Below are 27,833 nucleotides of genomic sequence, written 5' to 3'. Positions count from 1 at the left end.
GTATGTTTTTGTGGGCACAGTGTTATGATGTAAAATACGTTTCTTTTTATGGTTTAAAGTAAAAGTCTTCAAGCCACTGTAGTAATGTATTTTATGCATGAAACACACACAAAACTGCATTTTAAGAAAATTATGTGCTAAAGCAAGTTCTTAGTACATTCAGTAATATGGATTTATAGATACATTGGTCACTTAACATCTGAAAGTCAATTTCCCCATCCTTAAATTTCAGATAACTCCCACAGGATTGTTGCATGGATGAATCAAAATGACAGGATAAAGTGCGTAGCAGAATGCCTGGTCCCTGGAAAGTGTGAAATTATTAATAATGACAATATTCAATAACATTTATTGTGTTTACTATGTAGAAGGCTTTGAGTGACATGCTGAACATGCTAAGGACATAAGTGTGAACAAGACAGACATGGTCCCTGCCCTCATGGAGACTGTAATACAGATTTTAGTCTAGTTTATAGCAATGAACAATAAAAAGGTATACAAAGTAAATAACTGCTAATAAGTACTATGCAGAAAACCCGCAAGTTTCTCTAAGTTTTAATTTGGAAATAATTTCAAATTTACAAAAAAGTCTCAAGACTGAAAATAGTACAAAGGGAGTTCCCTTGATTGAACTGCACATGTGCCAGGAGGGCGACAGGTTTGACTCCACATGGAACTGACACCAAAGCTTGTGTTTGAGACTCTCCCAGAGCTCATTCTATGCATCTCTTCTTATATATATACACTTTTTGTAATCATAAAACTATAATTTTAGGTCCTGAGGGGTGATTTCAGCAGGATGTCAGAGTAAGATACCCCAGGCAAATGTACCCCCTTAGAAACAGTGAAAATTTGGCAGAATCTGTTAGAATCGACTTTCCTAGAACTGAAAAATGACTGCAGATAGACCACAACTCAGCAACTAATGAATTGGGAAAAAGAAAACCTAAAAATGTAGGAAAGAAAGCAGGGAAGCATATGTGGCTTAAGCAACTGAGCTCCTGTCTACCACATGGGAGGTCCCAGGTTTAGTTCCCATTGCCTTCTGGAGGAGACAAACAAGACAGAGAGCTCATGAGATGGGCTGGTGTGGCAAGCTGATGCAACAAGATGACACAAAGAGGAAACACAATGAGAGACACAACAAAGCAGGGACAGGAGGTGGCTCAAGCGATTGAGTGCCACTCTCCCACATTAGAGGTTCCAGGTTTGGTTCCTGGCGCCTCCTAAAGAGAAGACAAGCAGACAGAGAGAGCACACAGTGAATGGACACAGAGAGCAGACAGCAAGTGTAAACAAGGAGGGGTAGATAAAGAAAATAAATCTTAAAAAAAAATGTAGGAAAGCAGCAAGACATGCTTACTTGCCCTGCCTGTCCCTCCTTGCCCCTGGGCTTGGCGTGGCAGGCTGTCGAACTAATGGTGGCTTGGCAGCCTACACACATTTCCCAGTGTGGGTCCTAGTGCCTGGTTGTCACCACACCTGAAGGAGTAAATTGCATGTGTTTGCACATTGGCCCCAACTGTTCCTCGAAGGCTGACTCAAGGTGTGGGAGTGTTGCCTGATGCGGGATTTACCTGGGCCAGAGATGGGGTAAAGTGAGGTAGAGTGGATCCAAGCAGACTTTAGTTTCCTGGAGGTAAAAGACTGAGATTGAGACATAGAGCACAGTGCCCAGGGGCTCAGGAAGAAATTCTGGGGGACAGAAACTCCTTTTTTGGAGGGGAAACATTTATGCATACTGGGGAATTCTTGAAAACTACTGTGCATGACCAGGGCAAGACACATGTTCAGAGAGATCAGAGAAGAACCTAACTGTTCATCATGCACTGATTTATAGGTTCAATATAAATTGGGCTAAGCGTTGAAGAAGAGCCTTGACATGGAGCCAAACTACACCAAGCCCTTGGGGAAGGGGGAGAATCTTAACACATAAAAATATCCAATGTCCAGATTAGATTTCAACAAAAAAATCACAAAACATACAAAGGAACATGACCCATTCAAAGGAACAGATTAAACAACAGAAACTATCCTTGAGGAAGCCCAGACATTAGTACAACTAATCAAAAACACTAAGTTAACTCTCCTAAATAAGTTCAATGAGCTAAGTTAAGTTCAGTATAAACATGGACATAGAACTAAATGAAACCAGGAATATAATGCATGAACAAAAGGAAGAATTAGAAAGCTTAAAAAGGAACCAATCAGAAATTCTGAAGAAGAAGAATCGCAGTAAGGAAACAAAAAATATACTAGAAAGGTTTAAGAGACTTGAAAAGGCAGAAGAAAGAATCAGGGAACTTGAAGAAAGGACAATTGAAATTATTCAGTCTGAAGAGCCTAAGGGACCTGTTGGATGTGAAGCATATCAATATATGTATTATGGGAGTCCAAGAAGGAGAAGAGAAAGAGCAAGGGGCAGAAGGAATACATGAAAAAATAATGAGCAAAAATGTCCCAAATTTGATGAAAGACATGAGCATATACATTCAAGAAGACCAACAAACTCAAAGTAGAATAAACTAAAAAAGACCCACACCAAGACAATACAGTCAAACTGCTGAAGGCTAAAGACAAAGAATCCTAAAAGCAGCAAGAAAGAAGCTACTCATCACATACGAGGGATCCTTAAATGCCGATTTCTTATTAGAAAAAAGAAGGCCAGAAAGCAGTAGGATTATATACTTAAAGTTCCAAAAGGAAATGTTAATCGAGAATTGTGAATCCAACAAAACTGTTCTTCAAATATGAGGGAGAAATCAAGATTTTCCCAGATAAACGAAAGCTGAGGGAGTTTGTTACCACCAGACCTGTCCTACAAGAAAATGCTAAAGATAGTCCTTCAGGATGAAAGGAAAAGACACTGGACAATAACTTCAAACCATGTGAAAAAATATAGATCCATGATAAAGGTAAAGACATGGTAACATATTAGTGCTAGTATTAATGTATTCTAAATATGCAGCTCTACTTTTTCTTATATGATTTAAAATACAAATGCATAAAATGATCATATTTCTATGTTATTGGGCACACAAAATGTGGAGATTTAATTTGAGACAAGAATATGAAGAGGATGACTGGAAGGGATAGGAACAGAGATTATGTATGCTATTTGCTGGACTGTCGGTATCCAGCTTGCTGTGCCAAACTGCCAGCACCCAGTTTGCTGTGCTAAACTATAGGTCAGCCTCCAAAGGAGGGGTCTCACTGCATGGAAACTAGCAAGAGCATAACAAGGCCTGCTACCTGGAACAGCAATCCTAGCTGGGATATCAACCCACTCCTTGCTTTGCAGATGTTGGGGTCATCAGTAAAAGCAAAACACACACAGGTTCTGAATGTAGAAGCATTTCACTCACATAGAGAAGAGACTGAGAAAAGTCAGCGCTACCACATGCAGCTTGTGCCACTGTTGAGGGACCCTGCTCCCATCACACCAGGAACAGATATATCAAGGGAGAGAGTGTGGGGGAGTCAGGCACCATAAATTGGACATATTTGAGCCATGCTGTTTCCAGTGAATGTTGTTTACATATGCTTGGAAAAAAGGGAACAAATGTGCTAGGGATGTATTTTATCGCAAACTTCTAAGAAGGGAGTCAGCCCACATTCCTCACCCATCCTGGGAGTCAGGCTAACACAGTCTGGAGCACAGGATTTATTTGTGGATCACAGGCAAAGGCAGCAGGCTGTGCCTGGACCACTACTAAGTTAAGGTGGTGTCAATTCAGATTTAGTATATTAAATATAAACCTCATGGTACCCACAAAGCAAATATCTAAAATATACATGAAAAAGAAATGAGAAGAGGATATAACTTTTCACTACGAAAGATCAACTCTAAAGAAAAGAAGGCTACAATGGAAGAAATGAGGGACAAAAAGGTAGATGTACAAAAAAACAAGTGGCAGACTTCCTCGGAGGTGGAGGAGTAGAGAGACACAGGACTTGCTTCTCAGAAAAATACCTAGAGGACAGGCAGAAATGGCCTGGAAAAAATATTCTGAAGACTAGGATACCAGGGGAAGGCTGGACAACACCCAGAAGATAGAGGGGCAAAGACAAAGAATTGTGATGGGAAATGTCTTTGAGTAAAAATTGCAGCTGCAGGTGCCCATTCTCCCCACCCTTGGAGCAGACAGCTTTGAGTTCTCTAGCCTCTGGCCAGCGCAAGAGACAGAGGGGACCACAGGGGTTGACTTCCCCAGGAAAAGGGAGAGTGATGCAGTTAGCTGAAAGACAATATGGATAAAGAGACAAGGGATATCAAGAAGACACTGGGTGAGCACAGAGAAGAAATTGAAAACCTGAACAGAAAAGTAACAGAACTTATGGGAATGAATGACTCAATAGGTGAGATTAAAAATACATTTGAGGCATACAATAACAGATTTGAAATTATAGAAAAATTACAGAAGACAGAACAGCTGACATTGAAGAGAGAGAAAAACAGAGAAAGAGAGAAAAGAATGGAAAAAAACTGAGCAGGGGCTCAGGGAGTTGAATGGTAACCTGAAACACAACAGCATATGTGTCATGGGAGTTCCAGAAGGAGAAGACAAGGGAAAGGGGGCAAAAAGAGTATTTGAGGAAATGGCTGAACATTTCTCAACTCTCATGAAATAAATGAATTTATATGTTCAAGAAGTGCAGTATACTCCAATCAGATAAATCTGAATAGACCTATTCCAAGACACAAACTACTCAGAATGTCATATGCCAAAGATAAAAAGAAAATTCTGAAAGCTGCAAGGGAGAAGCAAACCAACATACAAGGGATGTCCAGTAAGACTTAGTGCAGATTTCTCATCAGGAACCATGCAAGCAAGAAGACAGTGGTATGATATAATTAGGATACTGAAATAGAAAAACTACCAGCCAAGAATTCTTTATCTGGCAAAATTGTCCTTCAAATATGAAGGTGAGTTAAAAATATTCACAAATAAATAGAAACTAAGAGAGTTCATAAAAGAGTTTGGCATTGCAGGAAGCAGTAAAGGGAGCCCTACAACCCAAAAGGAAAAGACAGGGGAAAGAGACTTGGAAGAGAATGTAGAAGGGAAGACTATCAGAAAGGATAACCAAAAGGGTAAAATGACAGATGAAAATAAGGTATGACTTATGAAAACCAAAGAATAAAATGTTGGAAGTAAATAATGCATTTACAGTAATATCTTTGAATGTGACTGGATTAAACTTGCCAAGCAAAAGATATAGGCTGACAGAATGGATAAAAAACATGAGCCAGAAAGGTAATCCAAAGGGAAAATGTTTATACTCTTGAACATATTAGCCTCAGCCTATATAAAATTTAAAATAAATATTTCACCAGAAACAGAATTGTCAGATTTTTCTACTTGGCTGCCTAACTTGTTTCATGACCTTGAGGGACTGCTTATTCCCCTCTGAAGCTTTTTATTTAATGTAGTTTTCTTCATTTATCTCCCCTCCCCAGATAGTTCTCTCACCTGTCTGGTCATTGTTTGCTTTCCTTCTCCAACAGGCACCAGGAACTGAACCCAGGACCTCCCACACAAGAGCAGAGTGTTCAACAGCCTAAGCCACATCCACTCCCTCTGAATCTTAAAAAAAAATAGTTTTAGTACTAAGGTATATGACTGAACATTTCTATTTTTAAGTATATTCTTTTTCTAACTTACTGTATAATTTCAAGAAGTTGACAGATACTAAGAACTTATGATTGGTCTCAGAGAGGTACAATGGAATACTCATGGAGCCCCAACATAATTATGTGTGCTACACATTTGCTAAATTTTCCTCTTGTAAATTACATGTTAAATGAAAAACATTTTAGACCATTTAATTTTAAAAGAGTATAAATTGTTTTTCATATTCACTCTGCAGTAACAGACCCTCTCGTATAAATCAAGATCATGTGTTATTTCTTCAGATTTTCAGAGATAATTACTTCCTTATGGTCCCCTCTTTGTCACAGTTATTGGCACTCATTTTCATATTCACTAGATATTTTGCTAAATTTTAGCACCCTAGCAATTTAGAGCTTAAAAAAAATAAAAACAACATTGTAGGAAGGGAAAACTGAACGGTAATGAGTAGGTTTGAAATTTTGGGGAAAGCATTAGCTGATTAGATAGAACCATCCTGATGGAGAGGAATACAGGAAGTGAACACATATAAAGTGCTTAAGACACTGTCTTGTACAAGTAAGTGCACAATACTTTTTAGACGCTTAATAAGGTGATGTGAACCAAGAGGGAAAAAGATGATTAAAAAGGGTTAAAGGAGGGAGAAAACAGGAAATAAAGAATTAGAGTATGGAAACTTACAGTAGGAATATTAGAGTTGAAAAGCTATCACTTTGCAACCATCAAGTGAAGATTGACTCAGACAAGAATCATTAATAGATGCTTAATATAAAGAGGGGGAGTTATATGAAGAGCAGGATATTTGCATTTATTGAAATGGGTAAGATTTGGGGAGGTTGGTGCAACAGATGTGGATAGCTTAAATCTGAATGGTTTCTGATACAAACAAGAGGTCAAGGCTGGACATAAGTGTACGGCACAGAACTAGGAGAGTCAGAGGAACTGTAACATTTAAAGCACACAGAGGGAATAACCACCAGTGAGGACAGAGAACTGAGTAGTTGATGATGTAGGATGAAAACCAGGACTGTGCAGTATTAGAGAAGTCAATAAATGTGTTTCAACCAATAAATGTATGTTGAAGGAGTGATTAACTTAGTTGAAAACTACTGAGAAGTCAAGTAAGGTAAGGAAAAATTTTACTTAGATTAGGTAGCATGGAAAAACTGGTCATCCTGACAAACAGTTATAGTGGGATGATAACGGCAGAATCCAGACTGGGGTGATTTAAGAAGAAATGGAGAAAATTACTGTCAACTAGACTATTAAACCCAAATAAATATCATTCAATGAGGTTTCAAGATATATTCAGGGAAACAAAAGCTTGAGAGTTTACCATCCTTTATATGAAAGAATTTATGTAAACACTTGAAAAAAGAAAGACAATGGGCCCAGAAAAAAAATCATGATCAAGGAAACTGAAAAACATGGGCAAATCTAAACAAACATTTGCATAAATGTTTTTAAATACTACATAAATTAAGAGCAATAATGACTAATTTGGGCACCCCAAAATAGATAAAATTAAAATACTAGATAAAGCATGGACGACAAGAAGAAGGCTCTTGGAATTAAAACAGTCTAAGGATTGAAATTTTTTGGGAGATTAAAGATAGATCCTGGTTAACTTTAGATTTTTATTAAGTTAACTATGGAAATTAAAATGTTAAATGTGGGAAGCGGACTTGGCTCAACGGATAAAGCGTCCGCCTACCACATGGGAGGTCCTTGGTTCAAACCCAGGACCTCCTTGACCAGTGTGGAGCTGGCCCACGCACAGTGCTGAAGTGTGCAAGGAGTCCCGTGCCACGCAGGGGTGTCCCCCACATAGGGGAGCCCCACATGCAAGGAGTGTGCCGCGTAAAAAGAACTGCCCACGCGAAAGAAAGTCCAGCCTGCCCAGGAAAGGCACCACACACACGGAGAGCTGATGCAGCAAGTTGATGCAACAAAAAGAGATACTGATTCCCGGGCCGCTGGCAAGAATAGAAGCGGACACAGAAGAACACACAGCAAATGGACACAGAGAGCAAACAACTGGGGGGGGGGAGGAGAGGGGAAATAAATTTAAAAAAATAAATCTCTAAAAGAAAAAGTTAAATGTTTCTTTACTTCCATCTTTGTCCCTCTACAGACTATTCTCAACATAGTAGGCAGAGAGGTCCTTTGGAAATTTAAGTGAAAGCACTTTGTTCTCAGTTCACAACCCTCCGATGGCTTTCATTTCACTCAAAGCAAAAGCCAAAGTCATCACAATGGAATACCAGGCTCTCTTTGATTTGCCCTCTCCCCAAACTTTCTGACTTCATCACCAGTCACTCTTTTCCTTATCCCCGTTCTAGCCACACTGGTCTCTTGATATTTCCCAAATATGCCAGGCACAGTCCTGCTTCAGGTCTTTGTATCTGCTCTACCCTTTTCAAGGAAAGCTCTTCTTTCACATCTCTTTTGGCTCTTTCTCTCACTTCCTTCAAGTCACTGCTCCTGTGTACCTTACCAAAGAAGCTTCCCCTGACCATCCTATATAAATAAGCATCTAGCTTGGTCACTCTTTTATATCCCTTATATTGTATTATCTTTCTTTATAATATGCATCGTCAATGTTTGGGTTTGCAGCTCAGATTAAAACAAGACAAACACATCCTCTGTCCCACCCAAATGCAGAGTCAACAGAATGCAGAAATGATAAATCTGTATGAGATCAAACTTACTTCTCTATAACTGATAAAAACAATGTTGGTGCCCATTAGTCTATGGGTTTGCTAGCATTACATTTCTGAACTGAATATACCCACCCAGTCTCAGGCAGGAGAGCAAGGCCATCACTGGTAGTTACTGCATGACCAAGAACATACCAGAATACCTGGTGCCCACATACTGGCAGATACCCAACACAGGAGTGAGGTCACATGCACCTAATTCTCTCTACAGGTTCATCAGTCATATAATTCATTCCTTCTTGGGAAGAATGTTATTTCTCTCCTTAGGGAAACAAAGTAAGAGATAAGAGTTTCTCATATTTTACTTTGTTTTTTAATAAATTCTATTTTTTTTCTCAAAATCAACTTTATTTGAATTCATAAACATATTAGTTTGATAGGCTAATCTATTTTGCTCTCATTCTCAGAATATACAGATTATAATATTTAGTATATTAGATATTAAAACTGGTATATGGTCTTAGGGTGACCTGAAAATTTGCATTTCTAGCAAATTCCCATGATTCTGTCTTTATGGCTGGAGTTCTTTGATTTACTCAGTTTTTAATAAGTTAAACATGGAGACAAACATGTGCCAATTTTCAAAGCCTCCATGATCATCTTCAAGATAGTATAGCATTCACTTTCCCTCCTCGTATTTCAATGTCAAGATTTTGTTCCTCTTCTCTCCTCAAATCTGAGGTATTTTGGAATTCTTCTGAGAATTCTGTGAAACAAAGGTACAAAGTGTAAGTGTAATTCACCAATAGATTAAAACAAGATAGGGAAGCTGACTTGGCTCAATGGTTAGAGCATCCGCCTACTACATGGGAGGTCCACGGTTCAAACCCAGGACCTCCTTCACTCACGTGGAGCTGGCCCACGCACAGTGCTGACGCACGCAAGGAGTGCCGTGCCATGCTCCCCCGCATAGGGGAGCCCCACACACAAGAAGTGTGCCCTGCAAGGAGCTCTGCCCAGCACGAAAGAAAGTTCAGCCTGCTCAGGAGTGGCGCTGCACACACAGAGAGCTGATGCAACAAGATGACGCAACAAAAAGAGATACCGATTCCCGGGCCGCTGACAAGAATAGAAGCGGACACAGAAGAACATACAGTGAATGGACATAGAGAACAGACAATTGGGGCGAGGGGGGGAAGGGAGAGAAATAAATAAAAATAAATCTTTATAAAAAATAAATAAATAAATAAAACAAGACAAAGCATACTTCTTTTGGACACGTGGTAAACTGAACCTAGATCTAGATCGGTATGCTTGTATGCTTGAGAGCTGTTTCCTGCATGGTTTGTCTCCTCAGGTATTGTCCACAGGACTCGAAGAAGCTGTAGGAATATGCAGGTGCAGGCTCGAGGACTGGCTTCGTCTCCAACGTTGTGGAGTGGGACTGTACATCACTGGACAGAGCCCTATGCTCCCCTGCACCACCAGGACAGAGCCTGGGGAAGTGACCTCCTGGGTATCCGTGTTGGAATATATTTTCTTAGAACAGTTTTTATATTTGCAAAAAATTTTACAAGAATATTATAGAGAGTTCCCATTTAACCAGCACCCAGATTCCCCTATTATTATGCCCCCATCATTTTTAAGCACTTTGATACTTCCTGGCATGAAATTCCTGGTACTCCAGGATTACCTTGTATATTTCCTGCCCCAGTTCTTGAATAAGCCATTTTAGCACAGAGCCCTTTTATTTGAGAATGGTATTTAGAAACTAAGATGTGGGCTATGCTGACTGCTATTGGGGTCCTTACCTGAGAGCAAGAAAATATATATGGGTGTGTACTACCCAGTCTTACACAGACATATCTATAAACGTTTCTTTATGTAACCATCTGGATCTATATTAAGCTAACTTAAGTTCATACTGGTGCCTACAACCCTATACCACATGGATCATTCTAACCTCTCTTTTCTTATCTGTAAACTCCTACTCCAGAAGAAACCTGGCTCTCACTATCCACCATCATGTACTTAATTGTTCAATTCCAGTAAACATGTACAGAAGTATCAGAATTGTTAGCCCATACCCTTGTGGGATACAACCTTATCAACCAGAGTACAGTGACTATATAGTTTTATTTCCCTTTAGTAGAATAGACTCCACTTCAAAGTTACTTAGATCAGCACCTTCCCCCAATCCCTGTCAATAATGTTATTTCATAAATTTGTAATTTAGCTAGTTTTGTTAGACTCCACCTTCCACCCTGTGATTTCTCCAACCTCTGAAATTATTTTGTGTACATTCAGGTTCACTTTGCTGTAAAGTTCAATGGGTTTTGGATAATTCATTATGTTGTGTGTCCACAATTACAGTACCAGGAAGAATAGTTTCATTGCCTTAAAAATTCCTTGGTGTTTCACTATTCAACTTCCACCTCTGCCTCAGAAACCCTGGCAACCACTGAAATCTGGTAAATCCCCGGTATCTGTTTACTATCTATAGTTCTGCCTTCTCCAGATTTGCATATAATAGAAATCATACATTATCATCAGCTTCAGACTGGTTTCTTTCACTTAGGAGTATACATGAAAGATTCATCCATATCTTTTTGTGACTTGAGAGCTCATTTCTATTTATTGCAGAATAATACTCCAAGGTCTAGATATTCCAGTTTGTTTATTCATCTACTGAAGGGCATGTTGGTTGCTCCAGTCTTTGGTGATTATGAATAAAGCTGTTATAAACATTCATGTGCAGGTTTTTGTGTGGTCATAACTTTTCAAATCAGTTGGGTAAAAACCAAGGAGTGCAACTGCTAGACTGTATGATAATACTGCTTAGCTTTGTAAGAAACTGCCAAACTGTCTTCCAAAGTGGCTGTACCATTTTGCATTCCATCTGCAATGAAGGAGAGTTCTTGTTGTTTCACATCCTTTCCAGCAATCACTATTGTCAGGCTTCAGGATTTTACCCATTCTAATAGGTGTGTAGTGGTATCTCATGGCTTTAATTTGCAATTTTCTAATGACAAATTACGTTGAGCATCTTTTCAAATGCTTATTTGCCATCAGTATGTCTTCTTTGGTGAAGTGTCTGTTCAGATCTTTATAATTGGGTTGTTTGTTTTCTTAGTGTTGAGTTTTAAGAGTTCTTTATATACTTTAGAAATAAGTCCAGTATCAGATATGTTAATATTTTCTTCCAGTGTATTTCTTGTCTTTTTATTCTTTTACAGTAGTTTTTCATCTTAATAAGTCTAAGTTATGATTTCTTTCCAATCATGGATGTTTCTTTATCTAAAATTTTTATTATATCTAAAAACTCATCACCAAATCTGAGGTCACCAAGGTTTTCACCAATGTTATCTTCTAGAAGTTTTATAGTTTTGCATTTTACCTTTAGGTCCATGATCCATTTTGAGTTAATTTTTTGTGCAAATGTAAGGTCTAGATTTTTTCTTTTTTTGCATATATATGCTCAATTGTTCCAGCACCATTTGTTGAAACTGCTATTTTATCTCCATTCTTTGCTGCCTTTGCTCCTTTGTCAAAGATTAGGTGATTATATTTGTATTTTTAAAAATAGTCTGCTTACCCTCATTAGAATGTAAGCAGTCCAAGACTTTGCCAGTTTGTTCACTTGTGTGAACAATGTCTACAACATTTCCTGGCACATAGTAGGTGCATGATAAGTATTTGTTGAGTGAATGAAAGATTCCTTTAATCAGGGAAATATGACAATTGCAACCTTATATGCACTTAAGAACAAAGCTGCACATGGATAAAAGTTGATAGATTTATAAAGAGAAACTGATTAATCTATTATAATTGTAGATTTTTAACATGTCTACTAATAATTAATACATATGGTAAAAAATATTAGTATGTTTAAGACTTGACCCATCCAGTTAACAAGAATGGACATAATAGATCCCTGATTCTAACAATTAGAGAATACATATTCTTCTTAAGTATATATGAAATATTTATGAAAATTGACCAGATACCAGGGAATAATACTGTCATGCCTCTGGAAAAACAGATCAATGTGAATGGTAACTGAAATGGAGACAGTATGTTTCGACATCTCTTCTGAGAAGTGGGTTAAAGTAGAGCAGAGAGAGAGTAAGATTGATGGCTATGAGATAGAAGACTTTTGATCTCAGGGCCAAATTTTTTTACTTCATGATCCCTTTATACTTATAAAAATCATTGTGAATTTCAAAGAGTTTTTGTTTATGTGGATTATATTTATCAATATTTACCATACGGGAAAATAAAACTGATAAAAATTAAAAATATTTATTAACTTAAAGTAACAAAAATACTTTTATTTACGAAAAGTCTCTAGTTTCCAAAAGAAATAAAATCAGTGAGAAGAGGCATTGTTTTATAATTTTGCAAATCTTTTTAATGACTGGCTTAAGAGATGACAGCTGGATTCTCAACTCTTCTTTGGCATTCAATCTGTTAAACTATCACTTATTGTGTAGCCTCTGGAAAATTCAACTATACCCTCATGAGTGAAGGAGAATGCAAAAGGCAAATAACATCTTAGCATTATTATTCAAGTAATTTTGACACCAGGGACTCCCTGAAAGGATCTCAGAACCCCTAGACCACACTTTCAGAATGGCTGACCTAAGGAATAAAGTCTCAGAGAAGGCAGATGTTCATGGGATTGGATACAAGTGGAAGGAATGGCCTCTGTGGAAAGGATCCCTTAATCTTTTGGGACAAGAGCAAAAGGAGAGATGGGTACCAAAGCGATACTCACCAAAGTGAGACAGCCAGTGTGTTCCATTCTTTTGTATTCTATTTCATCAATTGGATATGAGGTGAGGTTATTCAATCAGGGTGACAGGGTAAAGGATATGAAAGAGCTGAGGGGACAGAAGGTATGAAATAATTCTCTTGATGAGTAGGAAGGTTAGCTTACCAGTAAAATATATCCAGATTGCAAAGCAGTAACCATACAACATCTATCTCTGTGGCATACAGCAGGGCACGCTGTGTAACTTATCTGCTGAGAGAAGTGTGCGTGGGGAATTCCTCTCAAGATCTCATCAGCAAGCCTTCACCTCTGATTCGCTCCTTTTCTGCCCCAAGTGAATAGAATGGTAGCGAGGTTAAGAGCATGGACTCTGGAGCAAGCCTGCCTGGGTTCTGAGTCTGGTTCTGCCAACTAGCTATGTGTCCTTGGGCAAAATATTCTATCTCTGTTTCCCACCTGAAAAATGGGGAGAATCATAGCACCTACTTCATAGGGCTGCTGTGAAGATATATGAAGATTTTATTATAGGTAAAGAATTTAGACCTCTACCTGGCAATAGGAGATGCTTCATAAAGGGTTAACAACAGCAACGACTACTACTGTTATTATTATTAACATCACTTATTGAGCTTCGACTCAACCCTATAATCGTTCATTCACTTAATATCTATGGAATGCCTACTATGTTCAGGTACATAGACTGCAGTGGTGAACAAAGCTAGCTAGTCCCAGCTTTCAGGAGGGCTCAGTCTCCTGGAGGAGACAGGTACACTGACAAGCTAATGAATGAAATAATTACAAATTACCATAAGTGCTAACATTTATGAAGAGCATAGTACGGGGTAGGGACTTTGGATACATTATTCCATTCGATCCTTACCACCAGGCCCGGAAAGTGAGTTTGGTTTCTTACAGATGAAGAACCCGCTTCTCAAATAAGGAGAATTTATTCCCCCAGGGCACGCGGCTCTAAGCGATTTGGTCGGAGCAGTCCGAGCCCCCTGCTCGCGCGAAAGGCCACGTAACTGAAACCCACTCACTTGACTTCGAGACGCCAGGTAGGACGACAAGTTCCCATTTCCCGGGACTTCCGGCGGAAGCTCCTTTCCCGGGGACGGAGCCGGCGGTGCAGAGCAGGCCCCGCCCCTCTCCTCGCCCTCTGTAGGTGTCCTCCAGTTGACCAATCGGAGCTTCGCTTCTTGGCAGGCGTGGAGAGGCATTCTCCAATCAGCGAGTGCGGTCGTAACCAGGGCAACAGCGTCCCAGAAACGCCGAATGGGTTGGGCGTCTGCGGCCGAGCGGCCTGGGGGTCCGCGCCGGGACAAGTGTGGGCCCCGAGAGGCGGAGAATCGAGAAGGGGGGCCGTGGTAAGGCGGCGCGGGCCTCTACGCGCAGTCCACCACGCTCATATAGGGCGGCGGCGCGAGTCGAAGTGGCTAGAAGGGGCCGGCGGGCGGGGAGCGTTTAGGGTCCCACAGCTCTGATTCGGCCGGGCGCTGCCACCCAGCCTTTGGGCTCTGGGCTGGCAGCACAGCCTGCCTTTTCTCATTTGTAACGTAGGAGGTGTGATAGTAATTCGTTTATTCCTTCAACAAATATTTGTGGAACGCCTGCGTGTGCCCAGCACCGTTGTTGGCACTGTCCCTCAACAGACAATAAACAATGTAGAAGGTAGTGGCATCTTCCTCCCTGGATCTCTGTAAGGATCAGAAGGGAAACGTGTGCGCAAATGCCTTAATCTCTCCAATTTACAAAATTTTCAGGTCCCTTATTTAATTTGTGCGCCACAGCAATTTTTTGAGTGTTGTTATTAACTCCTTGTTATAGATGAGGGCTTGAAGCCTATGGGATGAAGGGGCTTGTCCAAAATCGTACCACTAGGAAGTAACAGAGCCAGAATTCATACCATTTCTGTCTCATGACAAGATCTCTCACTCTTCTCCTTCACAACAGACACAGTTATCCCTTCCTCCCACAGAAATTTTGTTTGGAAGCACTTTGTGAACTGTACAGTTGTACAGGGTTTACTTCAGACCACTGGCTAAGTCACCCCTACAATCCCCTTCTCTCCTAAAAATCTTTGCCTTCGGAGATGACTTGCCCTTATTAAGAGAACTCTTTACCTCACTTTTAATAAGAGTAATTTAGTAATGTTTCTTAAATTGTATCTATGTCTCCAAATTCTGTAAATAAATTCTCTCTCATTCTGCTGTTCCTTCATCTCTTTGTTTTATCCATTACTTTCAACTCGACAAACATTGGGCTAAGTTCTGGGGATTTGCAAGTGAATCAGGTATGGCCCCTTTGATTATCTGTGAACATGTCTGCCTCCCACCCAACCCTGTAGCAAGCTTCTTTGAGAACAAGAATTTCATTTTAGTGTGGTTTCCCTTTTCCCCCACTTTCAATTTAGTGCTTGGCTCATGGTAGTTTTCTCATAGATAATTGTCAAGAAAGGCTTACCCAGGACTTAACATTTTGCTCTTCAATTATGTCTACCTTTTTCCTGCCCTTTTCCAGCCACCCACCTCTTCCCCATGCCCAGAGATCTCTACAGCATCCATGCTGTGATCCCTACAGCTGACCGGCACATGGAGACAGAACCAGCTCCAGGAAGATGTTCAATAGCCAGGTGCCCACCCAGAGCAGGAATCTGGTGGGAGGCCACTGGCTGTTAACAAGACAATTGCTTTAATAAAGCTTCTTTACAGGTGTGTATCAAAAGTGAACATTTTATAAAAGGGAAACTCATGTTTTTTAATGTAACATTTTTTATAATCCATGTATTTTCAAAAAAAATACAATAAAAAAGAATGTTTAAGGCTAGTAGATGCTGAGAGTCACTGAAAATTTTCTTAGATGACTCCTTCATCTGCCAGGATAGAAAAATAAACAACATGATATAGATGAGAAGAGTGAGTTACAGGAAAGAAGCTAACATTGCTTTCTTCATTTAAAAAGCACAAGTGAAATGACCTTTTTTGTGATGTATACGTATCTAAGAATTCTCTGTATCTATTTGCATAATTATATTGATTGGATTCCTGTCCTATTTAATAACAATAAACTGTCAATACAGTACTATCCAGATGTATTAGTCAGCCGAAGGGGTGCTGATGCAAAACACCAGAATCTGGTTGGTTTGTACAAAGGGTGTTCATTTGGGGTAGGAGCTTGCAGATACCAGGCCATGAAGCATAAGTTACTTCCCTCACCAAAGTCTATTTGGAGCAAGATGGCTGCTGATGGCTGTGAGGGTTCAGGCTTCCTGGATTCCTCCCTTCCAGGGTCTTGCTACTCTCTGGGTTCAAGGTTCCTTTCTTCCCAGCGCTTGCTTCTTCCTGGGCTCAGCGTTCCTCTCTTTCTTGGGCCGGCTTCTCTTTCCTCTGTGAGCTTACTTCCCAGGGCTCCAGCTTAAGGCTTCAGCATCAAACTCCAACATCAAAAACCCTCGCATCAAAAGCTCCAACTCTGTCCTTTGCCATGCCTTTTATCTGTGAGTCCCCACACTTGCACCCTAATGGTGTGGCCCAATCAAAGCCCTAATAATAACTCAGTCATGCCCAGATCAGATTACAAGCATAATCCAATATTTCTTTTTGGAATTCATTAATTATATCAAACTGCTACACCAGGATACCCTCCTTATTTGGAAGAGAAGGTATAAAGAGAAGGAATATGTTTGGGAACACTGGGAGTAGAGTTTATTCATAAATGATATACTTCTAGTTCTAAAGGTCTTCATTTGCCATTCCTCTGTCTTTTGGTGTTGACCTTTCACTATTTTGTTTTGTTTACTTCTATTTCAGGTGCCACTGTCATTTTTTCTTCCCATCTATTTTTTCTGCAGTTTACTACTACTACTGCTACTGTTACCAGTGGCTATTACTTAATAAGCATTTACTGTGTCCCAGGCACAGTTTGTGCTGTTGACTAGCTTCCTCTGTTGCTCTCAAATATTCATATAATTTATACTCTGTGAGTACCACTGAGACTTTGAGATGACTTATAACAATACTTACAATATGGTGAAATAGAAACGTGTAAATCAGGATCATGAAAAATGTGGATAGAATAAGCAAGTGAGGAGGAAAGCAAATACTCAGATGGTCCATATCGGTTAATAAAGTTGGGCTGCAAATTTAGCTGTGAGCTTCCTATCAACTCAAGGGGAGAAAAAGGAAGTTCATTTTGTCCCGGCAAATAAGATCTTTTAATTCTTCCAGAAAAAAATTAAACTTTTCTAGCACCTAGATCTAAAAGAACTAGATTCATCATAAAAGTTGGGAAAGACCTAGATTAATATAAAATGAAAAAAAATATAGGCTCAGTGCCCTCACTATTCAGGGCAAGAGTGGGGACTATTCCATTTGTACAGAATACTTCAAACTGAAGATTTACCAGTAGCACTTTCTGAGTTCCATTCCCCCCACCTCTTCCCCTCCTTGGGACTTTGTAGTGCATATTATCCTGTCCCCTTGGATTGGTTTCCATCATTTGCTTATCTATTTAACAGTTCTTCGTTGAGCACCTCTCTCTGCCAAGCCTGGTCTAGGCATCGATACTGCAGATCTAGGAATATCTCACTGTTTCGATGCTCCTGGTGCCTTAGCCCTTCTGCTTTCTCCTGATGGAGTTTTTCTGCCTGCGTTTGAGTTTGCCTTCCTTTATTGTGTAATGCTCCAGGACAGCACTCAACACCTCTTGTACCTGTTTACCTGTTTTCTCTTGTGCATTCTCTGATCTATATTTTCATATTTGATCCATCACTGAGCATACATTAGCTGTGATCCTATCCAACCTTTAGGGCAGTGGCCCATAACCATTTTGGAGTCTTTTGCCCCCTTGAGAAGCTGATGAGAGCATGCATTCTCTTTCTAGAAAGATCACCTCATGCAAAATTTTGCATTTAATCTCAGAGTTTGTAGATTTATAAAAGTACACACGTGGACTTTGTCCCTAGATTCCAGGTGAGGAGTACTCACTTTAAAGATGGACATTTTTCCATTTTGCAAATGAGGAAATGGGGTCAGAAGGAGGTTAACTTGCAAGTTTTCACAGTAGATACTAAGACCAAATTTGATCCCATGTTTGCTTGACAACAAACCCTTTGTTTTTCCCACAGTCCAAATGTGTGATGCTCAGTAAATGACTGAATAAATGTGTGGGAGAAAGGGAATGAAAAAAAGGGAATTTTATAGTGCATATGTCCCAAAATATAATACCTGTTTGCTATTAGAATAGTCAAGGAGAATATTTTTCTCAAGGATTTGGGCTTAAGTGCCCAAACCTTTTGTGTTGCTTACAATTTTTTTCCCCTGATGATACCAGTTCCAAGAATTTTTGCTGCTGGTGCCATTTCTCTTTGGCTGTGCACACATTTTTCTATTCTTGTATTGAATTATGTTTTCTTTGGATGCCAAGACAGATGGATGGCACTTTTGTTATGATTCTGGTATAAATAGCATCTGTTAAAAACTGGACATCAATACTCCTCTGGCAAATAAACAAATATATTAATGATTGAGCCTTCCAGTTTATATTTGCCTGTGATTAAGAAGTATATTTGATAACCTGTGACTCAGTGCTTATTTGGGGGGCACTGGTTTTATGATCCTTGATAATTTCTACATCCCAAGTTCTGAAGTAATCATATCCATAAAAAATTCTCTTTATTTAGAAAACCTAAATCGAGGATGATTTAAAGCAGGGATAAGCTACAGAGCTCATCACCATGCCTCGTACATACTCAGAGCATTGTTTAGCTTCCTAAGTCAAGGTTAAAATTAGATAACAGAAAAGTCTGAAAGCAGAGAACTAACATGAAATTAGAGGTAGAACTAAAGGTATGGGCTGAGGAGATATTAATACTCTTACCTTGTACTTTATATTCTCCCAACCCCACAGTAAAGTGATAAGATTATGGCGCCTTTTATCTTTTCATCTTTTTTTTTCTTTACTAAATAAAACAGTTGGCAAAACAAAATGTTAAGTCTGTAAGTTCTCTATAAAGGCATGAATAATTTTGTTTACAGAAGATAGGAAGGCCTCATGATGGAAGGGGCCAAACCCTCAATCTAGGAAGATAAATTCAAATGTACAAATTGGAAAAGGATGAGGGAAATTCTAAAGAAAGAATGAGCCAAAACTCCGAGATGAGGAGCTACCTAGTATATTTGAAGTACTTGCAAAATTGTAGTATGCTGAGGTTAATGGGACCTGGGACAGTTGCCTGGGGCCAGGTAGTTCATGATGAGAATGAACTTCTACCCCACAATTAGGAGTTTGTACTTCAGTCTCTGTGCCCTGGAGCAGCAACATTGCGGGGGCTTTTTTTTTTTTTTTAATTAATTTCGAAATAATTTTAGATTCACATAAAAGCTGAAAAGTTAGTACAGAGTTCCCGTGTTCCCTCACCTTCTCCCAATGATTACATCTTACATAATCATGGTACAGTCATTAAAACCAAGAAGTTAACATTGGCTCAATAGTACTAAACTACAAACCTCAGCTTTCCTCAGGTTTTACATGCACTCAGTTTTTCCTTGGTGTATAGTTCCATGACACTTTAACACATGTTTAATTTCTCATTGCATGTTTTTAAGCAACTATATATGTGTTTTGCTAGAGTTAGGAGGATGGATTAGAGGGAGGAGGAGTTGGAAGCAGTAAATATTATGAGGGGCTAATTTTTATAATCCAGAGTAATGTTAGGAATGGAGAGAGGCAGGGAATAGATTTCAGAGGTGTTCTCTCAGTAAAATTGACAGGACTTGCTGCCTTATTAGAAAGACGGCATGAAGTAAAGGAATTTTTACCTCAAGTTACCAAGGTGCAGGAGTGGAAGCAAATCCATTCATTTATTTATTCATTCAGTAAATTTGAACACCTGTGAATACTTGTCACTCTTCTGGGACCTGGGGAAGTCAATGATGAAATAAATGAACTCGCCTCTTGCCTTTATGGAACTAAAAGTCAACAGGAGGAAAGCATTCACTCAAGAATCATGCAAATGGTTACACCATTATAAACTGGATCAAGAGCTATGAAAGCCACTCTAGGTTGTTGTGAAAGTGTGTGATGGGGGCTGACCTTGTCTGGAGCATCAAGGAAGGCTCCTGAGGAAGTGACATTTGAACTGAGATCTCAAGGAGTGGTCTCCAGCCAGCAGCGTCAGCATCACCTGGGAACTTGCCAGCAATGCAAATTCCTAGGCTGCAATCCTAAACCCACCGGATCAGAATCTCTAGGGCTGGGATCCACCAGAGGATCCTGATGGACCTTCCAGTTTGAAAACCACTGATATTTAGGACAAGGTATGAAGGCAGAGATAAAGGTCCAGATAGAGGAATCTGGGATATGCAAAAAGCCTCCACTTGGGAAATACTGGTTTAGCCTTTAATAGGTCTCAAACTAGTAGGCCAGGATGAGGGACATAACATAAGGCTGGAGAAGCAGGTGGGAGCCTGATGTAGCAGCATAAAGGACTTTGGTCTTTATTCTAAGTGATAGCAATTGGAGTGTTTTAAACAAGAAAGTAACAAGATCAGCATTTCAACATGATGGTCTGGTTGCTAGGAGGGAGATAGAGGGGATGACAGTCTTGTGTGTCACCACACTGGGCCCAGATATGGGAAGAGGAGTGGTGCTCATGACGTGTTGGCATAAAACATCTCCCCCTGGAAATCCTAAAGTTTAGTGTGAAATCCATGCAGAGAATTGCCTGAGGTTTTCCACACAGTTCTCCGATAGCTTGCAAAACTGTTGGATTGTTTTACAATCTGAAGGCTCCCTTCGCATGGTTTGTTAAGCTAAATAAGAAAATCTGTCTGCCAATCTGTGCTAACCCCATTGCTCTCTTAATTTTCAGAATTCCCAAATTCAGGAATATTTTATTCTTGAAGAAAAATGAAAAGAAACATCACCAAAATCAGTGCCGCCGTAGGCAATAGCACCAAATCGGGCAGCACGAAAGCCAGGTGAGCAGCCTCTTCCCCTAACGCCCGCGCCTGCAGATGGACAGAAGAATGCAGTGAGTTTATGGTACTGTGCAGACCTTAAGGTCCACAGAGGAAGCTGCCTTCAAAGTTGGTAATGTGACTATGATCACTTCCTTCTGGTTGGTGTCAGTTCATGCAAAAAGCATTTACTAAACGTTGATTTTTTTGGTGCCCAAATTGTCCAGGGACTCTCATTTTTATCAATATTAATAGGTATTAGCTTATACACTTTGAAATGTAATGTCCTTCATTTGGTGCTAAACAGAACCAAGATAGCAACAGTGAATTCAGAAAATTATTCAGCCAGCTTCACTCTCTGACACCTGGAAAGCAGGACCATCTCCCACATCTAGGCTTGTTTGTAACTAGATTTACATTTCCTTCCATAGGTGGCAGTAGAGCAAAGCTTTTATTTACCGAACCTGGAGCTGGGAAACTATCGAAGCCCCTTTGCTGGTATCTGAGAACAGGCTTGGACTTGGCTAGACTATAAATAGGATGTATTAAACACGCCTTGTCTGCTTGTAGGAGCTGGGAGAGGACATACTTGCTTCCAGCAATTACATTTTAAAAAGGCTGCAATTTAGTTTTGAGACAGGAACAATTATTTGACAACAGACCTGTGGTCAGTTTTTCTGACACAATTGATTTGCTCCTGTGACCATATCTGCATCTATCATCACATCAGGTGTGGCAGTGAGCCTGAAAATGTTATGAGGTCATAGTGAATTTTTTGAGATCGTTCCTGAAATTAGGTTTTTGTGTCCATCCTAGAGTCAGTATATTATGAACAAAACGATATAAGCTTTTTCTTTAGGACCTGTATTTGGTAGTGGCAAGGCTTCTGTGCTGAGAGAAATGTTTACAAAAACACATTCAATGCAATTGGGGTCAACTCAACATACATTACTTTTTGGAGCACTGGTTATGTGCCAGGATTACTGGGGACCATGGCTAAGTGAAAGGTTCTACAAGGGAGAACTAGAACTTGAACAGGGTGGCCAAGGGGGGCCTGTCTAAGGAGGTGACGTTCACACAGAGGTCTGCAGGTGAGAGGAGAAAGCCAGATGTGGGGTGGAGGGACAAGCCTTCCAGGTGTGGGAAGCGAGGCGGAGGTTGTGTGTGGCGGAGGTGAGATGGGAGAGATGGACAGGAGCTAGATCAGGCACCCTGGTAGGCAGGTTCTATAGAATAGGCTATATTACACATTTATTAAAGAATGTTTAAAAGAAAAATGATCGTCTCCACCGTCCCAACATAGCTTTTTTTGTCCAATCTTCTAGACCCTGTGCTACCTTTGAATATACATTTTTATATCATTGCATTCACGTTGTGTACTCCACTATACTTGTTTCTCTTAGCATTGTCTAAACACATTTTGATGTTTCTACATATTCTTTATAATATAATTTGTAATAGCAATATATTACTCCATTAAAATATATTCACTTTGAGAGGTTTGCATTCTCATTTGAGTTTGCTTTCTGGGTGTGTGTCTGTCTGTCTTGTAGTGTGTGTGGATAAACTTGAAGTCAATGCCATGAGAGAAAGTATTTATTAAACTGAGGTTTGGGGAGAAGGCAAGTGCTTGTGCAAGGATTTGAAGAGACTTTTGACCTGTGGAGAGAGCCTTGTGGATGGAAGGTGGTGGTTCAGAAATGTGGGGCTACCGGCAGCTGAAATGGCGCTTCTTAGCTGTGGAGGCAGGTCAGTTTCTAGCCACGCAGTTGTCTGTTAAATTGAATTCAGATGACTGGCCAAATTGTTTTTTACAATACCCTATCATTTGGAATATATTTGTAAATCAACTTGCATTCTTATAATTCCTATGTTTAGAACACTAGACTAGGGGTTGCCAGCGGAGTCTGTCTAAGATATTAAGGGAGTATGATGCTCAGGTGGGAGAGGCGGGTCTGGGGTTCCGATGGTGGCGACAAACCCTGGAATCCTAATATTTTATTGAAAGTATATGTAGACAGAATGCTTTTAATTTCTACACGTTTTCTTGAGTAGGTTGCAAAATTGTTAGACTTTTATTTTTCAAGTTAAAGCTATCCATTCTTGTGGGTTGGTAGCTAGATATTCCTATTGCCCTATCAGTATATGCAAAGTTCATTGTTCTTATCTATGTGTTTATGAAAGAATGCACACAAAAGTCACTCACACGCACGTGTGTGAATGTGCATATACACACACCCCTGGAGCAACTGGGTGAAAAGCCTAGGATTAAATTCAGGATAGCTTGGGTCTGGGCCTCATTGTTGGCTAAGGAAATTTGGTTTTTCTCTCACCACTAAAAGTATGGATAATGGTATATAATTCAGAAGGTTGCTGGGATGGTTAAATGAGGTGACACCCAGTGGCCAGCAGAATAGACGCTCAGTTACTGCTTGTTGAATCTAGTAGAATCACTTAAGATATAACATCTGCCAGTCTTCTAACTTCATTTTGTTGTAAAGTAGGGATCTTTCCAGATGAGCTTCAATAAAAAAAAACTCCAGACTCATAAATCAACTTCAGGTTCTCCTAAAGCAGTAGTTTCAAGCTTGTTAAAACACAGATGGCTGGGTTCCCCCGTCAGAGCTTCTGGCAAAGTTGGGCTGGATCCAGCCTGAGAATTTGCATTTCTAAAATGGTCTCAAATGATGTTGATGCTACTGGTTCAGAGACCATACTTTGAGAATCACTGTTTTAAAGCTACATATCTGGCTCAAAAGCCTTTTATTCCCTAATTTTAAAAAATGGAAAATAAATGCATTTTTAAAAGATGGTGTTAATAACCATGCAGAAAAACATGTTCTGTCTTCCTGGGGAATTTACAAATGGCCTAGCTCTTTCCCTCCATCAGATGAACTAATGGAGGCCATCTCTTGGGAAAAGTCCTCTAATCCCTGAGCCAGGTGATTTAGCCCACACTCTCATCAACCATATCCTACAGAGCAACTCTGAATTTCCACATGCAACCTCACTGTAGTGAGGGATGCTATGGGAATGCCTTGTTCCTATACTTTTAACATATATTGCCAGTTTCTTTTAAATCCCTGTGCGCCACAGGGGTGGCTCATATTTCTCTTTCTACTCCTAGAACCTAGCCAATGAGTGGCATGTATTATTTCCCAAAAAGTCAACCCTTGAGAGAATACACCAACAAAGGTTTAGGCAGAGCACCCAGATAAGCTCCATTTTCAGAACTGTCTGGATTGGCTCTTGGGAATATTGATATTATAGCTGAAATCTCACTAGCTTTTGTAATACTGCAATTGGTAGAAATTAGAACTGGAGATGACCCTAAGGGTAACCAGACCATTCTCCCGCTGGAAGAGAACTGTTCCCTCCAGTGTGCTCAGGAGCATTAGGAGGAATTACTTTTCACATGATGATTATTATTTTTTCACGCTGTCTTCAACCAAGTGTTTCTTGAATTGAATCACTTTGTACTCGAGTAATAAAATGCACAACAGGCAGTACATTTCTGGATGATTATCTTGCTCCTCAGGTGGTATAATAAGGCATGAGGCCAAGCCCTGGCATGCCTTATTGTTATTAGGAAGTGAATTTATGGATAAAATAAAGAAAACAGTTATTTGCATCAGCACCAACCTCAGCAAGGAATGCAGTTACAGCAGATAATCCCCACATGCTTGAAGAGCAGGATGAGGCAGAAGGCCCAGGGTTTTCAACCATTCGTGCAGCAGTGGGCAGCCAGGGGTGTCCCAATACCTTCAAGGAACTTGCTATTAATTTTATAAAGAGAAACAGGAAAGCCTTTGTCATTGACAACCATGTGAATTTGATATCTGGAAAGAGCCAGAAGAGAGAGGCTTGTTTCCCAGCACTGGGGCTTGGCAGTTCTGTAACCCTGGGCAAGTCACTTGCCTCTTCTGAGTTTCTATGTCCTCACTTCTAAACTCCCAAGGAACACAGAGTGTCTACAGCTGCAGGCAAGATCGTTCCATCCATCTGCCCCACGGGCTCTAAGCCTCCTCTCGATTAGAAGCAGAGCGGGAATCACTACCCCAAATCCTCAAGGTTGGGGAATGAACAATGGACTAAAGTAGACTTATTATTCTACTATAGACTTACTATTCTAATAATGGAAGAACTTTTATCATTGGTATAAATGCAGTGGCCACCAGAGGTTCTGAGGGGAGGGAGAGGGAAGAATAGGTATAACATGGGGGCATTTTTGGGACATTGGAATTGTCTGGAATGATATTGCAATGGTGGATACAGGCCATTATACATTTTGCCATAACCTATAAAATTGTGTGGGACAGAGTGTAAACTATAATGTAAACTGTGGTCTGTGGTTAGTAGCAATGCTTCAATATGTGTTCATCAATTGTAACAATTGTACCACACTAATGAAAGATGTTAATGGGGAAAAGTGTGGGAGGGGGAGGGGATGGGTATATGGGAATCCCCCATTTTTTTATGTAACAGTAATGTAATCTAAAGCTTCTTTAAAAATTAAAAAAATTTTAAAAATTAAAAAATAAAATGACCTGGTGTGGGAAGGGTTAAAAGATAGGTTTTCAGAAATCCTAAGCTCATAGCAAGCCCCCAATAAATATTAATTGAATCAAAATTGATTTTCCTTCATAAAATTCTTCACAATGTCAAGTTTCTTGTCTCTTAACCCCTTTCGTCTTGTCCTACTATTTCAGTTAACACTGGTAATCCCCATCATTCTTGGTGTTCAGTTTTGTGCATCATGTGCACATTTAATCACTTGCCTTGCATATACCCTCAACTTGTTGTGTTATACTTGCTTGTTAAAACTAAATTAAATCCGGCTTGCTGCCTACTTGTGCCACTGAATGTGGCTGGGACAAAAAACCCTCAACCACATGTACTAACCCTTAAATTCATGTCCATGAACCTCAAAGGGGCCCTTCAAACTACCTGGCAATCATTTTACTTCTCTCACCCCTCCACCCACTTTCTCTTCTAGACAAAGATTTCATTACTTGTCCTGACTACTTAAACATGAGATACCTCTCCCCATCCCCACTCTCTCCTGATCTTCTTACTTCCTATTTCAATGAGAAAATAGAAACAACTGGGAGCTAACTTCCACAGGCTTCCATTACCAGACCTGTGTGTGGGTCCTCTGCCTTCTCTTTCGTCATGATGGATGTTCACTACTTTCAAACTCATGGGAACCAGCAATTCTCTTCTTTTCTGCTTCATTACTCTTTGCCTTGCCACTGGATCACTACCACAAGTATTCAAACATGCCACTGATTCTCCTATCTTAAAGGAATTTCTCCCTTGCTCCCAGGCCTCCTCCAGCCACCATACCATTGCTTGACTCTCCTTCACAGTAGAGTTCCTTGAAACATTTCACCATGTGTACTGTCACTAATTCTTCTCAGAATTGCTCTGGAACCTACTTAGACGGGCCTTCACTCCCACCATTCCACTGTCAGTGGAATCTCATACAGCTTAATACAAAGGTCAATTCTCCATCCCCCTTTCGAGTGATTTTCACTGGGGCATTTGACACACACCCTATCAGCCCCCTCCTCCTTGAAACACTTCCTTTTCTTGGCTTCCAGGACACCATAGTTGCTACATTTTCTCCTGTATCACTGGCTTCTCTTTCTCAGTCTCCTTTGCTGGTTCCTCCTTATCTCCCTGAATCTGAGTGCTGTAGAGCCCCAAGCCTCAGTCCTTGCATCCAGTCTTTCTCTTGCATTCCAAATTAACTCTTCGAGAAAATACTGTTACATCTTTCTTCAAAGTATATCTGAATCTGATCACTTACATCTAAATCACCCTGGTCCAAGGCTCCATTTTCTCTTGCCTGGATTTTTATAGTAGACTTCTAATTGGTCTCTTTGTTCCCCACTCCCATCTTCTTGCCCCTGTAAGTCTAGTCTTTTTTTTTTTTTTTAAAGATTTATTTATTTCTCTCCCCTTTCTCCTCCCTCTCCCCCCCACCCCGGTTGTCTGTTCTCTGTGTCTATTTGCTGTGACTTCTTTGCCTGCTTCTGTTGTCAGCGGCACGGGAATCTGTGTTTCTTTCTGTTGCATCATCTTGTTGTGTCAGCTCTCCATGTGGGCAGCGCCATTCTTAGGCAGGCTGCACTTTCTGTTGCACTGGGCAGCTCTCCTTATGGGGTGCACTCCTTGCATGTGGGGCTCCCCTATGCGGTGGATACCCCTGCGTGGCACAGCACTCCTTGTGCGCATCAGCACAACTCATGGGCCAGCTCCACACGGGTCAAGGAGGCTCAGGGTTTGAACTGCGTACCTCCCATGTGGTAGACGGATGCCCTAACCACTGGGCCAAGTCTGCTTCCCTGTATGTCTATTCTTGATTTATGACAGAGGGATCCTTTATAGTGCTGAGGTCAGATGATGTCATTCTCTGTACAAAACCCTCCAGTGGCCCCACATATCACTCATGTTGACAGTCACTCCAGTCGTCTACAACGTTCTCTTCTATTTGGCTGTCTGTTGTCTCCCTTTCTAACTGGACTCTTCCCTTTCAGATCTTTGTTCAAGGTCACCTATCTTCCTCCTCTGCTCCATTATCTCCATAGTAGTTGTTTTCCTATATACTTATTTTATTTATTGTTTTTTCCCCCTACTAGAATATAAAGTCCATGGAGTCTTAGATTTTTGCCCACTTTGTTCTTTGAGCTGCAAATCCCTAGAATGGAGCTTCCTAAACATGCACTGGCTGTATCAATACATGCCAAGCCATATTCTTCAGCATAGTCTGGATATTTCTCTCTGCCATGGCTCCATCATTTCA

General features: G+C 40.3%; 1 protein-coding gene, 1 long non-coding RNA gene and 1 other non-coding gene across 4 annotated transcripts in view; 1 reads left to right on the top strand and 2 right to left on the bottom strand.

The window, feature by feature from the left end:
* Nucleotides 1-77: 77 nt before the first annotated feature.
* Nucleotides 78-14,228, bottom strand: LOC111763665 (uncharacterized). The gene is made up of 3 exons (XR_002796495.3): nt 14,108-14,228; nt 13,071-13,176; nt 78-9,059 (listed from the first exon to the last, which is right to left on the bottom strand). It is a non-coding gene; the product is annotated as an uncharacterized lncRNA (long non-coding RNA).
* LOC111763668 (small nucleolar RNA SNORA73 family) lies at nt 9,621-9,822 on the bottom strand. Its single transcript, XR_002796498.1, has one exon. It is a non-coding gene; the product is annotated as a small nucleolar RNA SNORA73 family (small nucleolar RNA).
* Nucleotides 14,229-14,309: 81 nt separating the features above from the next.
* Nucleotides 14,310-27,833, top strand: part of EFCAB6 (EF-hand calcium binding domain 6) — a 294,900-nt gene continuing 281,376 nt past the window's right edge. For both annotated transcript variants that reach the window (XM_071219103.1, XM_023588220.2), the window contains exons 1-3: nt 14,310-14,434; nt 15,588-15,778; nt 20,938-21,046. Coding sequence is in view for 1 of the 2 variants with exons in the window: in XM_023588220.2 (XP_023443988.1) it covers nt 20,976-21,046 (71 nt within the window). In the remaining variant the exon portion in view is untranslated. The remainder of the gene's footprint in view (nt 14,435-15,587; nt 15,779-20,937; nt 21,047-27,833) is intronic.

The sequence above is a fragment of the Dasypus novemcinctus genome, chromosome 12, assembly GCF_030445035.2.
Source record: "Dasypus novemcinctus isolate mDasNov1 chromosome 12, mDasNov1.1.hap2, whole genome shotgun sequence".
Taxonomy (NCBI): Eukaryota; Metazoa; Chordata; class Mammalia; order Cingulata; family Dasypodidae; genus Dasypus; species Dasypus novemcinctus.
This window is presented reverse-complemented; position numbering and strand designations above follow the sequence as displayed.